The sequence below is a fragment of the Vulpes lagopus genome, chromosome 12, assembly GCF_018345385.1.
Source record: "Vulpes lagopus strain Blue_001 chromosome 12, ASM1834538v1, whole genome shotgun sequence".
Classification (NCBI taxonomy): domain Eukaryota; kingdom Metazoa; phylum Chordata; class Mammalia; order Carnivora; family Canidae; genus Vulpes; species Vulpes lagopus.
In genome coordinates this window covers 11221387-11239643 of record NC_054835.1, presented here as the reverse complement: position 1 = coordinate 11239643, position 18257 = coordinate 11221387, and the positions used below count along the sequence as shown (strand labels likewise).

The 18257-nt window shown below is 55.3% G+C and overlaps 1 protein-coding gene across 4 annotated transcripts in view; it reads right to left on the bottom strand.

Moving 5' to 3' along the window:
• The window catches only part of SARDH (sarcosine dehydrogenase), a 62690-nt gene that overhangs the window by 36025 nt on the left and 8408 nt on the right, over window positions 1–18257 (bottom strand). For 3 of the 4 annotated variants that reach the window (XM_041724595.1, XM_041724593.1, XM_041724596.1), the window contains 6 exons: window positions 12169–12273; window positions 10902–11031; window positions 8338–8424; window positions 7997–8087; window positions 4598–4739; window positions 1359–1442 (listed from right to left, as the gene is read on the bottom strand). In XM_041724595.1, the coding sequence (XP_041580529.1) occupies window positions 1359–1442; window positions 4598–4739; window positions 7997–8087; window positions 8338–8424; window positions 10902–11031; window positions 12169–12273 (639 nt within the window). The remainder of the gene's footprint in view (window positions 1–1358; window positions 1443–4597; window positions 4740–7996; window positions 8088–8337; window positions 8425–10901; window positions 11032–12168; window positions 12274–18257) is intronic. The other variant, XM_041724594.1, reaches the window with a different exon arrangement.

Genomic DNA, 18257 nt, shown 5'->3' with positions numbered 1-18257 from the left:
AAGCCCCTCTTCGCCCCTGCTGCTGCTGAGGGAGCCAGTCAACTGTCACCTGTCACCCCTGCCCAGCACTGCCCAGCATCCTGTGACAGGTAACAGCTGAGTGCACGGTTCTGAGTGAGGCCACTCTGCTCTCTCCAGCCCCACTTAAGCCCTGGCCACAGGGAGGGGCCTCTGCAGACAGTTGTCACCCTGCCCAGCAGGCACAGCTCTTGCTGGCCCCTGGGGCCCCAGAAGGGACATCCCTGCTCTCTGCAGTCTGGCTGGGCATCCGGGATTTGGGGAACGTCTTGTCACCCCGTGCCCTGGACTCCCAGGATGGCTCCCAGGTGAGAGGGCGCAGAACCTGCCCAACTCCAGACCAAGGGAATGTTCCCAATCCAGTATCCTCTGCTCTCCCAGGGATTCCAGGGGACAGGGGGTTCCTGGGACAGGCCAGGCAGGATGCAGAGGGCTCTGTTGAAGCCTCATCTGGTCCTGGGTCCTGGTGGCCCCAGCCTTTCAGCCCCCAGGGCAGTCTGTTCCCCCTGCTGGCTTAGAGAGCCCGCCTCCTCCATCCTCACTGGGGCTTCGTTGTGTGCCTGTCCCTCCAGTGATGAGGACCTCAAGGGGAGCTCCGTGCTCCTGGGCAGGGAGCAAGGGTCTCTACGGGCTGACGGGAGAAGGGACCAGGACAGAGGGTACTGAGGACGCTGACCTCTGAGCATTAGTGAGCTCTGGCCTCTGTCAGGATGCCCTGGGACTGCCCTTGGGACATGGGTTGCTATGGAAATGGGAGGTGGTTACACAGGAAGGGGTCTTGCAAAACACAGCAACAGGAGAGGAATTTCAATTTGCACAAATCCAGATCAGAACTATCCCCCCAATTGGGCTGAAAGCACCACATCACCTGCTCCAGCGAACCCCAGCCCCTGAGTTTCACAAGCGGGATGGTTTGGCTTTGTTTCTGACACCCTGGACCCATGGGAGGCCCTGGGGGGTCGGGGAGCCCCCAGGAAGGCACCCAGAGGCCAGGAGGCTGTGAAATCCTAGCTTACAAACACAGAATCCCTAATTTTGTCCTGAATCCTCCTACTAACATAAAATAACAGTTGCAGTTGCCAAAAATATACAAATGAAATTATGAGAAGATGTGCTAATTTCTCCTACACACAGTGGCGGGGGTGGGGGAGGTCTTGCGGCCTCCTCACTGTGAAACACCAGCTTCCCCAGGGGCCCCAGGCTTATGGAAGGCCTGGCTGCTGGGGTGGTGAGTGACAGCCCCGGGGACATCTGCAGGGAGGGGCCCTGTGCTCACGGCAGACACAGGCAGATCTGCAGGGGGCGCAGCCACACAGGCCCCACCTGGGAGGCCTACTCACCGGAGCTGTGCCTTGGGGAGAAAACCATCCGGGCCGCTCCCAGCCCTGTCGCTCCTGGAACACGCAGCCTCTTGCGAGTAGCTCCTGGGTAGGGGTGAGGAACAAGCACCCTTCAGGCGGGGCCAGACTACCCCCCCACCCCCGCAGGGCAGCTAGTGACCAAATCAGCCGCTTTATACCCCAGGGAGCAGAGGGTAAAGAGGTCCTTGTACCAGAACCAGGATCCAACTCCTGCCCCAGAGCCCCAGCCCAGCACCCCCGGCCCTGCTCCAAGAGCCCCCAACCTACCAACACATCTGCTAGGGACAGAACTGCATCCCCCAAATTTCTATGTGAGAGCCCTACTCCCCCAGTGGAACCCCATTTGGAGATGGAGCCCATGAAGAGGGGGTTAGGGTAGAATGAAGGCATAGGGGTGGGGCCCAGTCTCCAGAACAGGGACAGAGGAGTTTCTATGTTCTCAGCATCCCCACCCCAAGTCTGTGCTATCTTGGTGTATTCCCAGGAGAAGCGGCGACAGGGATGCAACAGGTCTCGGCACACCCATGTGCAGGGCAGCCGGCAGGTGGAAGCCACGCCAGTGTCCACCGACAGGGACAGGCGGGTAACCGAGTCAGCATGCCAGCTCGGCCCAGTAGGACTCAGTCCTAGGAGGCAATGGAGTCCCGACACGCCATGTACCACGGGCCAGCCTCACACACAACAGGCAGAGGGAAAGAAGGCCACATGTGGCGTGGCTCCACTTACGTGAAATGTCCAGAATGGGCAAACCCACAGAGACAGAAAAACACACCAGTGGTTTTCCTGGGTGGGGCCGAGGGCAGGGAGAATGCCCTGCGTCACAGGCATAGGGTCCCCTTTAGGGGCGAGGAAACTATTTCCGGAACCAGGTGGTGGTGATGGTCACACAGCACTGTGAGTGTCCCTAATCTCCCTGAATTTTAGGCTTTAAAATGGTTAAAATGGCAAATTTTATGTTATGTGTACTTTACCATAAGACAAAAATGTAACAGATCTAAATTGGTTTCCTGGGCCCGGCTCACACGTGCAAGCACGAGGACCACCCACACAACACCAAATGATTCTCAGACACCAGGACCATGGCCAAGAATCTGGCTCCATTCCGACACTGTCTGGCCGTGGATGGCATCAGAGTTCGCAGGCCAGGGCCGCGAGACTATCCCCACTTCCCACTCACAGCTGTCACTTGTGCTTCAGACCGACCAGCCCTGGGTCAGGACCCCATCCTCGGGTTGGATGGATTTGCTAGGGCAGCTCATGAGATTCAGAGAGAGGTTTTACCCATAGGATTGCTGGTGTACCGTAGGTTATGGGTCAGGAACAGCCAGATGCAAGGGGGGCGTAGGGCCAGGTGTGGGGACAGGCTCCAGGAGCTGCTCTGATCAAATCTCTTCACTCTCGCCAGCCCAGAAGGTCTCTGCACCCCTTCCTTGTGGTGTTTACGAAGGCTTCATTATGTAGGCGCGACTGATGGAATCAGTGGCCGCTGGTGATGGAGTCCACCTGCAGCCCAACATCCTCCCCAGCAGCCGGCCAGCCTGGTGGGACTGGAAATTCTAATCCTCTAATCATGCAGCATCCAGCCAGGTTCCCTGGTGGGCAGCCTCTATCCTTAGGTTGGGCCCTAAATCATCCCATTAACATAACAAATGGCACCTTTATGGATCTCATTCCTTAGGAAATTCCAAAGCTTCTGAACTCTGTGCCAGACCCAGAACCAGGCAAAGGCTAAATACTTATTTCTTATTATAAGTCACAATATCACAGGGACAGTCAGGTACCATTGTGGCAGATTTCTTTGAAAATAAATTTGGTTTGGGGGGAAAATAAAAGATAATCTCCGCTCCCATGTTTGGAAGGGCCCTGTGTCCACCGGCAACCCTGGTGGACTGGCCAAGGGGCCCAGAGCCCAGGACTGAGCAGCTTCAGAAGCGGGGTATGGCAGGGCCAGGCCTGACGGATGGTCGCCCTAGGGCCCGGACCAGCTGCGTCCGCTGCCTCCCGTGGACCACCCAGACCCCGAGCAGGCAGACAAGTGGCCGAGGTCACCCTGCCAACGGGCGACACCTCAGAAATGTCCTTCTTGGACGTCCAAGGGGGCAGCAATCGAGGATACAGAATCCCAGCCCCTCCCCGCAGTGAGTGATAGAGTCGTGCGCACCCAGGGAGAAGTCACCTCCCCAAGGAGGGAAGGTGGGGGGGGAGATGGGGTTGGCTCCTCTAATAAAACAGTCCATGGCTGGGAGGTGTCATGGCCGGGGTGGACGAGGTGGACAAGAAGTGGAAGCGTGGGTGAACTGAGATTTCTCCCCGGGCAGGGGGGGCTCCTGTCCCTGCCATGTGCCCTTTGGGCAAAGCTATACCCTTCTGAGTGCTGCTTCCGAGCCCATCTCCTTGCATAGCCATCAAGCGAGCCCCCCCCCCCCCCCCCCCCCCCGTGTTTGCTGGGGAGGCCCTGGAGCTGTCAGTCAGGATTGGGGGTGGTGAATAAAGCCCTGCGCAGGCTGCAGAGAGCAGGAGACTTGTGTGGCCCGAGATCCTAGTTCGCCCTCTGAGCCCAGAGGCTGGGCAGCCTGGGAGCCCCAGTCTCCGGGAGGTGCAGTGGACACTGGGTCCCTCTGGGGTCCAGGCTCTGGAGTCCCAGATGAAGGAGGTTTCTTTATTCAGCTTCAATGTGCCTGCTCCATCAGCCTGCCCTCCCGCCTCCCCTCCCTCATCCACCCCTTCAACAAACACTCCCTGGACACATACTCAGAGTCAGGCTCTGTGCTCAGTGCTCAGGAGCCAGAGAGACCTGGGGCACAGCTCCTGCTCCCAGGGCTCTTAGATAAGCAAAGAGTACATGGCTGGGAGCACAGGGCCGGTGCCCGGGGTGTCGGGGGCCAGGACTTGGGCAGGGCGTCTGACAGCGGGTTTCATCATACAAGTAGAAGTTTGCCCAGGAGAAGAGGCACCCAAAACAGGTTCCCCAAGCAGGAGCACGTCTCCCCGGCATGTGCACACCTGCGCTGCACCTGCCACTCAGAACCCTTGCCGTCAGTAGTTGGGGAGGAGGGCTCCTGGATATGTGCCCTGAGCACATTCTATTCGCCAGACCCTGGGAGTGAATGGGCCCCCTCATCGCCTTATCCACCCGGGAACTGGGGTGCCACATGCCCTTTGGTCACCCCAGTACCCTGGACTCCCCGAGCGTCACCGCGCCTGTCCAGGTGTGGTACCTCGTGCAGGGGGTCTGTTCTCATGTTGCGTCCTGCCAGGGGCTCATCGTGGGGGAAGACGACAGAGTAATTCTTGGCATAGGACTCGTGGCTGCGCTCGCGAATCCAGCGGCGGTGGTCCGTGAGCAGATGGTGGAAGCGCCTGTCCAGAGGGAAGGGCCAGTCACTGCCTTGGGTGCCTGTTAGGGAAAGGCTGGCCCAGGACCCAGGGCAAAACTGGACCCCCGTCCCTCCACCAGAGTCCTCCCCACCACAGTGGCTTGGGTTCAGGATGGGGTCCCGGGCTCTACTCTCCCACTGGGGAGCTTTGGGCGCTCAGCATTCTCACCGCCCCCCCAACACCACCACATGGCCATCTCCTCCAGCCTTTTGTGAGTGCAACCGCCCCGCCACCCAGGGACTTGTCCATCTGCTCTCTTCGGACAGCCATAGCTGCACAGCTGCTGTCCCTCTGGTTGTCAGGGCCCCAGCCCCACCCACACACAAACCCACTCCGAATCCCCAGCTTGGACCAGCCTCCCCGTCTGTCCCTTCCCTCATGGTCCACCTGCTGGCACCTCGTGCATTCTCCAGGCCTGCCTCCTCATCAGCTATGTCCTCCCCTGTGCTTTATCCTCGCTGATGCCTGCCCGAGCCCCATGGGGCCAATGGACTCTTACTTTGCACATACTTCTAGCGAGCATGATGTTCTGACTGGGGCAGAGTGTGAGGGCTACAGAATTGAGCTTATTATTACAGAGATTATCACTAGTCACCACGATGATCTCCGGAGCCCCTTTCAGGCACCAGGCCCAGGGCTGAGTGCCGTCTGCAAGAACCCTGGCTGTTAAGCTTCAGAGTGGCCCCCCACGGATGCCCCTGGTTTGACCCATGTCACACGAGAGGGAACCCAGCCTGTGCTTGTGCTGGCCACCACTGAGCCAGGAGCTTCCGGGACAGGCTGCAGGAGTAGGAGCCACGGAGCCCGGCTGAGGGGTCTGGGGAGGGCTCCTGGAGAAGCAGTGAGTCGTGGAGCTTGGAAATACACGGCAGGCTCTGGAACGGGTGAGGTGGGGAGGACAGAGACCAGGAGGTCAGCCTTCCTGGTCAGACTCACCCCCAGTCACTAGGAGCTGACATGCTTCTCCCAGGATGAGACTGGTGACCTTCCCAGCTGCTTTGGGAAGGTGGGTCTGGGTCTGGGTCGGGGGAGAGGGGTGGGGCGGCTGGGGGATTTGGGGAGAGCTGGATCTCCTTCCTCAGGCCCTCTGGGACAGAAGAGAAGAAGCTGGACCCAGGGCAGGTCTGGGTGATCCCTACACCAGCAGACAGGGCCCCTCTGGCAAACTCCCAGCCAGCCAGAACCTATCTCCTCTGTTCACATCTGCACGTGCACGTGTGGCAGGGACATGGGCTCAAGTGCAGCCAGAGCACGACCACAGATCAGCAGGGGAAGGGACTTCCCTGTGGCCACACAGCCCTGGCTATAGTGTTCCTCCCGTAAGCAGGTGGGCAGGGGGCCTGTGGCCAGGACCAAGGCCAGGGCTGGGGTCTAGCCACCCTCCTCACTCAAATAAGGAATGACTCCTCCTCCCCAGTTCCTGGGACCCCAAGGACTTTCACTAGAAATCACAGCCTGCACTCCGGACCTACGCCAGGCACCCAAAGAAGCATTGTATGTGTGATCCTCGGGGCACTTCCGAGAGGTGGGTCACTGCTCCCATTCCACAGATGGGGAAACCACCTGCCCAGAGGGTGGGTAGACTAGTTCATGGTCTCTACCTCTACTCACCAGGCCTCAGCTCCAAGGGGTTCCATCCCTGTACCCCCTGCCGCCCAACCTATGACTCCCAGGCCCCAGCTCCTAGGGGTTCCTTCCCCATGCCCTCTGCCACCCAACCTGTGACCCCCAGGCCCCAGCTCTAAGGGGTTCCTTCCCCATGCCCTCTTCCACCCAACCTGTGACCCCCAGGCCCCAGCCTACTCTATTGGCCATAAACCAGTCACAGAACACTCCTGTTGAGGAAGGTAGCTGATGGAGGGAGGTGGGGGGGAGGAGCTTCGAGAGCAGCGTTGGGGTCTCCACCAGCCCAGACCTAAGGCGGCCTGCTGAATCCAGGACTGCACACTCCCCTCCCTGCAGAGCCTCTCTCAGCCCAGGAGGGGTACGGGCATGCCAGCTCCTTCTGCAGCTATGGTACCTGGAAGCTGCCCACCGAGGCTTGGTGTGAGGCCAGGTGTGAGGCCAGGAGTGAGGCTTGGTGTGAGGCCAGGTGTGAGGCCAGGAGTGAGGCCAGGGGTGAGGCCAGGTGTAAGACCTGCTGTGAGGCCAGGGGTGAGGCCTGCTGTGAGGCCTGGTGTGAGGCCAGGGGTGAGGCCAGGTGTGAGGCCAGGGGTGAGGCCAGGTGTGAGGCCAGGGGTGAGGCCAGGAGTGAGGCCAGGGGTGAGGCCAGGTGTAAGACCTGCTGTGAGGCCAGGGGTGAGGCCTACTGTGAGGCCAGGTGTGAGGCCAGGGGTGAGGCCAGGTGTGAGGCCAGGGGTGAGGCCAGGTGTAAGACCTGCTGTGAAGCCAGGGGTGAAGCCAGGGGTGAGGCCAGGGGTGAGGTCAGGGGTGAGGCCAGGGGTGAGGCCAGGGGTGAGACCAGGTGTGAGGCCCAGTGTGAGGGCAGATGTGAGGCCTGGTATGAGGCCTGGTATGAGGCCTGGTGTGAGCCCTGGTGGGCAGTCTGTTTGAATGCCAAAGCCCTCACTGACACCAGGGAGGCCGAAGCTGCATCCCTGTGCACCTCAGCTCCCACACTGAGGGACTTCAGGCAAGCAACCTCCCCCATCGGTGCCTCTTTTCACTATTTGTAGCAGGAAGGGCTAGGACTGGCCCATCCCGAGGCCCCTTGCTGCTATCATTTCTGGAACATTCCTCTCTTGGGAGAGTGTGGGCGCAGCCCCAGACGAGCTCTGAGGCAGTGACAGAGTAGACTGTTGTGCCAGGCGCCACGGAGGGGGTGGCAGTCAGGGAACCTCAGTATCTGTCTGCCTGTAGGGGCCAGACATCCCCCCTCCTGCCCGGGCCCAGTGGGTGTAATGTCCTCATCAGGCTGGGAGGGGCAAGGTTGACAGAGGGCTAGGGGGACGCCAAGCTGATGCCACCCGTACTGCTGCTGGAGTCCCCCAGGGAAGCGGTCTGTCCAGGGCAGGGCAATAGCAGCAGAGCCAGCTGAACACCCTAAGGGGTGCCCCCCAAGCTGTTGCCTGGACTGCCCCTAGCAACCCCGCCCCCTCTGGCAGCCTTCCTCCTTTCTTCCCTGACGGGTCCTTCTTCCAAGAAGCCCTCTGGATTCCAGCGAAGGCTCCTGTCTGAATAGCCCTCGCCGTGCACCCCGCACTACGTAATCCCGGGCACGGGTCCCGGGGCACACTCGCCTGATGTCATAGCTGTACATGTCCTTCTCCGGGCGCCCCTGAATGATCCAGTGGGCCAGCTCCTGCCCACAGCCGCCGCCCAGCATCATTCCTGGCAGGAGGGGAGCCAGAGGTCTTCCATCGGCCCCAGAGCCCCCCCTCCCCGGGGCCGCAGCCAGCATCACCCTTCAAGCCATGGACCTCACACCCCGGGTCCTGCTACCATGACCTCAGCCTGCCCTGCAAGGCCTCCCCGCTCCCAGCCACCCCCAGGGCTGCCACTCTCTGAGCCATGCCCACTCTGCCTGCCCAGAAGGGCTCTGGGGGGGCAGGGGGTGCAAGGCGGCAGCCCTCGTGCTCACCTGCACTGTTGAAACCACAGCCCAGATAGAATCCCCGGAGCTCAGGTGCCTCCCCCATCAGGGGCTTGTGATCCGGTGTGAAGGACTCTGGAAGGAAGTGGGGCCTGAAGCTCCAGGCCACATGCACCTGGGGCAGGGTCTCTCGAGAGCGCAGTGAGCACAGCAGGGTCTGCAGCTGCCTCCTTCATCCGGGTCTTCCCCATCCTCATGACTCAGCCCAATGCCACTTTCTCCAGGGAGCCTCCCGAATTGCTCCTGCCACATTCCCCAATTCCTCAGCATTTACAGCTGGGACCGCGGTCTGCTTTGCAGGGTCCAGCTGTGTCTCACAGCTGTCACCCTTCTCCTGCTGGTGAGGGGACTCTCCCCACGCCCCCATCACAGTGCATGGCTCTCCCTCACCATGCCACCCTCTTGCTGCGTCACCGCCGGTCATCCTGCCCACTAGACATGAAAGCCCTAAGGGCAGGGACTGGGCTTTGCTCACCACCGTGTCTCAAGGCCCAGCACAGGGCCCAGGAAACAGTAGGTGCTTGATAAATGTTCACTGTGTGACGGAATGATTCTATGTTCTCTGGGAGAGGGACGGGGGCTTCTGTTCCTATCTGCTGCTGGCGGGTCACTGGCAGAGACTAGGTAATGGAAGGCAAGGGACCCTCGAGCATCATTATGAAGAGCAGAGCTTTGCAGCCAGAGTCCTGGGTTCGAAGCCTGCTTTACCCTTTCCTAGCTGTGTGACTTTGGGCCAGTTGCTTCATCTCTCTGAGCCTTCATGTCCTCATCCGTAACCTGGGGGTTGCGGCTCTTACTTCTAGGGCTGGGGGTCATCCCACCTGCAAATATGTGCAGCCCCTTCTGCGTGTGCCCAGGCTCGGCTCTGAACGAGACCAGTCCCATCCCTCAGGGAGCCGATGGGAGAGGACACAGTAAACACACACATCAGCAAACAAAAGAAGACATAGTGGGAGAAGGGGCGGTGAGGGACTCCTAGGAGCCCTTCCCTGGTCACCTGGGGCACAGATGAGGAGACTGCGTGGCAGCGGGTCTGATATGTCCCCTGTACCCCTGCTGGTGATGCATCGTGGAAGCAGGTGCACCACTCAGTGTTGCCTGGCATAGGCCGAGTCCCTAAGCTCTGTGCAGCTCTGATCCCTCCCGGGTGGGGCCGGGGGCAAATCTGACCTGGGGGCAGCATCAGAGGCTACCAGTCTGGGGGATCTGGGAGAAACTTCCAAACAGCTGGAAAGGAGGACACCCCGGAGGCCAGAAAGAAGACGCAGGGTGGCCAAGGGAGGATGGAGGAGGTAGGGCAGAGAGGGCAGGGTCTGCAGGGATGCTGCACCCGGAGCAGCAGGAGGGGGGCCACCCGGCGTGGGACGGGGGCCCTGTGTGGTCACCCCGAGCACCCCGGCAGTGCTGGGAATGCTTCTGACGGCAGCAGGCAGATGGGAAGCTCGGAACAGCCTCACGGGGCATGTGAGGAGAGGGTTTCAGGGGACGCGTCTCTTGAATGTTTAATGAATGACTCAAGGCTGAGCAACACGAGGACGTGGAATGACGGGACTTGCAGACAGGTCCCCCATGGGACCTCCGTGCCCTGGACTGGGAGCTCTGCCCGCCCTCAGATTCCCCAGAGTCAAGGGGGCCTGGGACTTCCGAGTTCTGTTCCGGAAGCCAAAGGCCATTGACCGGGCTTGCCCTCCCTGGTGGGGAGGGAGGCTGATTTCCCCACAAACCCGGCCTCCCAGGCAGGAAACCAGACACGAGATGTCCCCGCATGCACATCGCCCCCAGATAGGGCTTCATGGGGGCAATGACTCCCCAGTATAATCAAGCAGAGGATGTTCCCGGGTGACTCGTGCCCCTGGGATCGTCTCAGGCCTGAGCTTGTCACTGCCAGCACCTCGCAAGCCTGGGGAAGCTGCAGGGAGGGCAGCAGTGAGTCCACGGTTTTCTGGGGCACTTCCATCCTGCCCACTACGGCTGGGCTTCCTCAGAGCCGAATGGAGGAAAGCAGCCGTGGCTGGTGGTCGTGTGGATGCCAAGTGCACCGGGCAGAGAGGGCTGGACCCCTGTAGGCCACAGGCTCCCGGCATCAGAACCTGCCCCTCACTCCCTGCATGGCTGAGGACAACCCCTCACCCCCCGGCCTCTGGCTGTCCCCCTTCCTCCAGGGGACTCACTGCTGCAAGCCCACCCAGCCATGCCCTGCACCCTACATGTGGCTTCTCCTCCTTGCTCCACACCCGCTGAACGTGGGACAGGTGCTCTGTCACCCATTTCACAGATGAGGAGACTGAGGCACAGGGAACTCGAGTCTCAGACACAAACCTATCCCTTCGGACAATACCTCTCTCCCTAGCCATGATGTGGGCCAGGCTGGCCCTGCCCACCTTCTGTCTTCCCTGAGGATTAAGGAGACGTTGTGTGTGCCAGGAAGGCAGAGGGGGAATAGGACAGGGGTGATGGATCTCCAGCTGCACGCAGCAGGGACGACCCAGGTCCACACCTGATGCAGGCAATTCTCAGCCCCAAAGACCCAAGGCCCAAGGCCCCCCACTCACCTGGACCACAGACTGTGGACTTGACCCCCGTCTTCTCCAGCACAGGGACGCGGTTGATGGCACCTTCGATGTGCTGGGTGAACACGTCCCAGTCCAGGTCGAAGAGGCCGAAGGCAAACTTGTCTGACACCTGGGGAGGTCGGCAGAGGAGTGGCCTGTGACCGCCGCCAGGGGGGAGCTGAATCTGGCCAAGCCTGCTCCGGGTGAGGGCCAGGCCAGGCCCCCCAGGCCTCCTTCATTGGCCCCCTCTCCTGCACCATCCACCCCCCTGGGTGTGGCCTGTCTGCCCCCCATCCTCATGCTGGTCCAGGCCCACCTGCTCTGTGCGGGATTGTTGCAGCAGCCTCTACCCAGTCACCCTGCACCCCCCAACCGCCTTCCACCCATTTCCCCTAAGCCAGACATGCCCTCTCTTGCTCTCAAGGCCCCCATGGTTCTCCATGACTCGCTGTGGCCCACAAAGCCCTACAAGGGCAGGCCCTGTCCATGTCCACATCTACCACTAACCCATAGCCACACTGACCTTCCTTCAGTTCTTCAAGAAGGCTAAGCTTGACCTGACCTCAGGGCCACACCGCCCACCTGTTCTGTCTGCAGGACTCTGCTCAGACATCAGCTCCCCGGGGACCCTGCCTGAGCACAGTGTGAAGGACGTCCTTCCACACCACCCTTATGAGGCTTCTTCCTAACCTACTGGCTCCATTCAGCACACAGATCCCCATTACTTCTCTTTTGTTGTGGGTCTCCCCACCTAAATAGAGGCCCCCTGGGACAGGGACTTTTATGTTGGTCTCCCTCTGTCCCCAGGAAGTAAAACAGGATCTGACCCAGATTCCATTTCTGCATGAATCCAGGAGCAAGGGCAGCCCATGCTCGTGGCGGCTAAAGGGGCCAAGGGGGCCGTTGGACCTCACACAGCCCCCGAAGCTGCCAAGGGAGCAGCCAGGCCTGAGGAGACGCCGCTGCCACAGGGTCATTTACTGTGGACACAGGGCTTTAACATTTTCATCCTCCAATGCCATTATTTTACATTTCTGTAGTTTCTCACCACTAATGCTGTGAGGCAAGCCCTCTCCCTGCCCCAGGTCTGCATCTACCTGTGTTCCAAGTTCAGAGAAAAATGAGTGAGACCCTTCTGGGGCCAAGGGACCTGCCATTTCTCAGGTGAGCACCTGAGGAGCTAGCTTCCAGAGGGTGGGCTTTCTGGAAGAAGTCTTCTTCGTGCTGAGACACAGCCCCAAACCACCTCTTGAGCCCTGTTTCTCACCTCCTCCCAGAAGATTGGGTTAGCCTCATAGCCGCCCACAGACAAGGCATCCCCCTGGAGGCGGAGGTAGACCGAGGCGTCATGGTCGCGGACATTGGGCATGTTCTAGAAGGCAGAGCAGAGAGGCCTCGGGGTCAGCCAGGGCTGGGCAGTCACAGGCCTGCAGTGGCCCATGGTGCCTCCTCCCTGGACCCTGAGGACAGAGTGTACCTGGGGCCTCAGGTTACATCATGGACAAACCCCTCTCACTACAGCCTCTCCTTCCCCAACCCCCACAAGGTGATAGCAATGATGTAAGAAGGAGAGGAAGGATGGAGAGGGAGGAATAAGATATAACCCACAAAGCTAAGAGAACCAGGGAGAGACAGGAGCACACAGGAGATCTCAACCTATACTGCCGGACACAGAGTGGAAACCAGCACCTTAGCTCGGGTTTGGGGAGGGGAGAATGTGGAGGGCGGGCCAGCTTGCTACCCTTCTGGTCCCCTCCAATCTGTAGCATCCTGGCTTGTGGCAACCCAGCTCCCTCTGCAGGGGCCTGATGGGCAGGGTGCATGGTGTGTGTGTGTGTGTGTGTGTGTGTGTGTGTGTGTGTGTGTGCACGTGTGCACGCATGCATGTACACATATGTGTGAATGTGAGAGTTTGTGTGTGTGTATGCATGAATGTGTGTAAGTGTGCACTTGTGTGAGTGTGATAGAAAGAGTATGTGTGTGAACAGAAAGAAAAGACCCAGATCCCCTTCACCCCCACCCAGCACAGCCCAAAGCCAGGCCTGGGGACAGCTCCAAGGTATGGAGAAGTGGGTGCCCAGAGGCTCCAGACTCAGGGGTAGTGAGGAGTGGGCCGCTGTTCCCCCTCTACAGCAGCCTGGGGACTCCACTTTGGAGACACAAAGTGGTCTGTGGAAGGCTCCAGATGCTGACACTAGGGCCCCTTGCCAAAGAGAACAGCTCACCCTTACCCCTAGCAAGATGCCCTCCTGTCCTCCTTCTCTAAGCCTCCAGTCGGCCTGTGGAAGCTCCCCCTGAAAACCTGCACCACACACCAGCAACTAAAGTGCTAGGGCAAGATTGGGTTCACAGAACGAGGTGCCATGGGAAAGGAATCCCAGGTCAAGAAAGATGTCTCAAAATGAGAGATGCTTATCAAAATGAAAAATGCAACAGAAGGGTCAGATGAGACAATCTTCTAGATACATGCCTAAAAAAGATGAAGAAATTGAAATCAGGAAAGAAAAATTAAGGAAATCACAAGGTTAGCCCTAAAGGTCCAGAAAGACAAAGAGAGGAACTGGAGTAGAGGCACCATCTAGGACAATTTCTCAGATTAAATACCATGAGTCTCCATATTAAAGGGCCCATCAGTGGGGCGCCTGGGTGCTTCAGTCAGTGAAGCATCTGCCTTCAGCTCAGGTCATGATTTCAGGGTCCTGGGATCAAGCCCCACGTTAGGCTCCCAGCTCAGTGGGGAGTCTACTCCTCACTCTCCCTCTGCCACTCCACCTGCTTGCTCTCTCTCTCTCTCTCTCTCTGTCAAATAAATAAAATCTTTTTAAAAATTAATTAAAAATAAAGGACCCGGGATCCCTGGGTGGCGCAGTGGTTTGGCGCCTGCCTTTGGCCCAGGGCGCGATCCTGTAGACCCAGGATCGAATCCCACATCAGGCTCCCGGTGCATGGAGCCTGCTTCTCCCTCTGCCTATGTCTCTGCCTCTCTCTCTCTCTCTCTGTGACTATCATAATTTAAAAAAAAAAAAAGAAAAAGAAAAAATAAAGGACCCACAAGTACCCACCATGCCCTGTGAATGGAGGCTGTGGTGCAGGCTGTCCCTGAGGCCACACTGGGGTGAAACATCAGAACACCAGATGAACAAGTGGGTCCTAACTAATGGAACAGCATCCCTGGAGGCCAGAGGACCTGGAGCCAAGTGTTCAAAATTCTGATAGACAGTTTTGGATGGAGAATTCTAGACCCAATCAATCCATCAGTCAAGTGTAAGGAAATAATGAAGATTAGTTCAGATATAGATGAACATGAGAATATTTTTACCCCACATGCCCCTTCTCAATAAGCAACCAGAGCACAAGCCATGAATCCAAACAGAAGAGGTGTGAAGAAGGTCCCAAGGTCACAGGCGAGTAGAGGCCACAAGGCAATCAGTTGGGAGCAGAGGAGATCAGAAGAGCAGGAGGGTTCTTCCAGGGGAAAGGAACGGGACTTACAGATTGTATGTGATTTCCCTGATGTGCGGAGCTGGACAGAACATGCTCTTGAGAGTTGACAGGACAGATACGTTGAAATGTTTGGGAGAAAAATGTGACAGTTAGCATATGAATGCAAATATCCTCAACAAAATACTAGCAAAGTGAATCTGGCAACATATTAGAGGATTAAATGCCATGACCTAATGGGATTTATCCAAGGAATGCAAGGTTGGCTTGACACCTGAAACAAGTCTACATAAAACACCAACCATATCAACACAGTAGGATGAAAACCAAACATTTCAATCGATGTTAGGAAAAGCATTTCCAAACCTTTCATGACAAAAACATCAACAATCTAGAAATGGAAGGGAACTTCCTGACAAAGGGTATCTAAGAAACACCCACAGCTAAAACATACTTATTTTCAGCTTTTCCTCTAAAATTAGGCCAATGGAAGGATGTCTACTCTCAGCCCTTCTACTCAGCATTGTACTGGAGGTTCTAGCCAGGGAAGCAACTAAACAAGAAAAAGTAATAAAAGGCATCAAGTTTGGAAAAGAAGGAGTAAAACAATCTTTATTTGCAGATTACATGATCTTGCACATAGGAAATCCTAGGAACACACTCAAAAACTATTACAATGAACTAAATTGTTCAACAAGGTGGCAGGATACAAGGTCAATGCACAACAGACAACTAAAAGCTATTCTCTTGTTTTTCATTTCACTAATGATGAACAATCAAAAAGGAAATTAATAATTCCACTTACATCATCAAAAAAAACTTTTAAAAGATATTGTTTACTTATTTGGGAGAGAAAGAGAGTCTGCACACAAGCAGAGGGAGAGTGAGAAGCAGACTCCTTGCTGAGTAGGGAGCCCAATGCAGGGCCTGACCCCAGGACCCCAAACTCATGACCTGAGCTGTAAAGTCAGAAACTTAACTGACTGAGCCACATTAAAAATCAAAAAGAATTCTTTTTTTAAAGATTTTATTTATTTGTTTGTTTATGAAAGACACACACAGAGAGAGAGAGAGAGAGAGAAACATAGGCAGAGGGAGAAGCAGGCTCCATGTAGGAAGCTGGATATGGGACTCAATGCTGGGACTCTGGGATCATGCCCCGAGCCAAAGGCAGACGCTCAACCACTGAGCCACCTAGGTGTCCCTCAGAGAATTTTTAAATACTTATAAATAAATTTAACAAAAGAAGGGCAAAACTAGTAATCTAAGAATTTGGCAACATTTTTGAAAGAAGTTACAGAAGACCTAAGTGAATGGAATGACATCCCACGTTTACAAAATCAAGACTTGGCTATTGCTAAGATGACAATGCTTTCTGAATTGATCCAGATTCCACACAATCCTCATTAAAATCACTGTTGGCTTCTTGGCAGAAATTGACAAACTGAGCCTAAAATTCATAGGTAAATTCAATTCTGACCCAGAATATTTAAAAACAATCTTGGGAAAAAAGGACAAAGCTGGGAGACTCATGCTTCCCGATCTCAAAACTCGCTACAAAACTACGTAATCAAGACGGGGAGCGCTCACACAGGAGATGCATCTAGATCACTGAAATCAGGTTGACAGTCCAGAAATCAACCCTCACAATTATGACCCACTGATTTTCCACAAGGATGCGAAGGCCACGCAAGGGTGATGCTCTTCAACACGCAGTGCCGACGCAGCTGGACGGCCACATGCAGGGAAGGAAGCTGGACCCTTTCTTCACACCATACACAAACCTTAGTCACAGTGGGTCACAGACCTAGGAATAAGAGCTAAACCTATATAATTCTTAGGAGAAAATATGAGAGTGGGTCTTTGTGGCCTCAGGTGAGGTAATGCACTTCTGAAATACAACACCCACAGCACAGGCAGCAAGAGAAACAATCCACAGGTTGGACTTCACCAAAATTCGACCTTTTGTACTGCCAACACTACCATCAAAAGAGGGAAAAGACAAGCCAGAAAAAGGGAGAAAATATGTGCACGCAGAAGTCTGGTAAGAGACGTGTACCCAAATATAACAACAACTCTCATGACTCAATAAAAAGACCAAGAACCCAAATTAAAATGAGCAAGGTGTCTGAATAGACATTTCTCCAAAGAAGATGTACAAATGGCCAATGAGCACATGAGACGATGCTCCACATCATCAGCCTGTAGGGAAATGCAGCTCAAACCTCCAATGAGATACTCTCCACTTCACACCCACCAGGATGGTTAGGATCAAAGAGAGAGCATCACAAGTGGTGGCGAGGATGTGGAGAAGCCAGAACCCTCCATGCTGTGGGTGGGAATGTAAAAAGAGTGTAAAAGAGTGCACATGCAGAAATAGTCTGACGGTTTCTCAAACAGTTAAACATAGAGTTACTATATGACTCAGCAATTCCACTCCAAGATAGCTACCCAAGAAAAATTAAAACACATCTTCTCAGAAATATGTACATGAATGTTCAAAGCAGCATTATTCATAACAGCAAAAAAGTAGTAACAACTCAAATGTCCATCACCAGATGACTGGATAAATAAAATGTGGTCTATGATAGAATATTATTTAGCCATTAAAAAGAATGAAATTCTGATAACATATCACATGGACAAGCTTTGAAAATGTCATACTGAGTGAAAGAAGTCAAACACAAGGGCAGTCCTGGTGGCACAGCGGTTTGGTGCCGCCTGCAGCCCGGGGCATGATCTGGAGACCCTGAATCGAGTCCCACGTCGGGCTCTCTGCATGGAGTCTGCTTGTGTCTCTGCCTCTCTCTCTCTTTCTCTCTCTCTCTCTCTCCCTGCATCTCTATGAATAAATAAATAAAATCTTAAAAAAAAAAAAGAAGTCAAACACAAAAGGCCATATATGGTATGGTTTCATTTTATTAAATGTCCAGAATAGGAAAATCCATAGAGACAGAAATCAGTGATTATCAAAAGTTGGGGGTAGGATGAGAAATGGGAAGTGACAGATAATGGACATGGGATTTGGGGGCTGAAGGTAATGATAGATAGATAGATAGATAGATAGATAGATAGATAGATAGATGTCATTACTGACAGTTACATAGAAAGCTGAGCCATAAAAAAATAAAATAAAATAAATTTTAAAAATTTAAAAATAAAAAAAGAAAGCTGAGCCATTGGAAAACAACAACTCCAGGAAACACAAAAGTTGGATGCTATTTGCTCAAGACTTAACAATATTTACATTGTCAATATATTGTGAACACTGACTACTGATTTAACCAAAAAACAAACCAAAATTATTTTAGAAACTAGGTAGGAGTGGGGAGAGGCCGCATTCCCCGTAGCTCTTTGGCACTGGAGGACCTGCCTTCTTGGACCTTTACCCTGGAGATGGGCACATCGGACGTGACTCCTCTGCCCCATCTCTGAAGACACGCAGAGAGACCAAAAGGGGTAATTTGGCAGATGCCCCTCCGTCCCACCCCAGTCTCCTAGTTGTCCAGCTCCTCCCGAGAACCGGAATAAGAACGTCTGCACTGAGGGATTGTTGTAAGGAGCGTGCAGGAAGTTCTCAGAAAGCGAGCACTTCAGAAATATAAATCATGATATCATTACCTCTATTGTCACTACTACTCTAAAAACAAAACAAAAACTGCAGTTCCATAGAGCAGGACAGTGGGGACACCTGGTGGCCGGGGAAACCCCTGACTTTCATTCCAGCTCTGGGGCCCAGCACACTGAGCTGCCTTGGAGTGCCCACTGCGTCTCCGTCTCCGGGGCATTCTGGTGCCACCCTCAGCCCTTCCCCTCCATCACGGGCTCCTCCCAGAGCCCAGCCCCGTGCAATCAATACTCTTCTTGTCCATTTTGCCAAAAAGGAAACTGAGGCCCACCCAGCACTGTGACTTG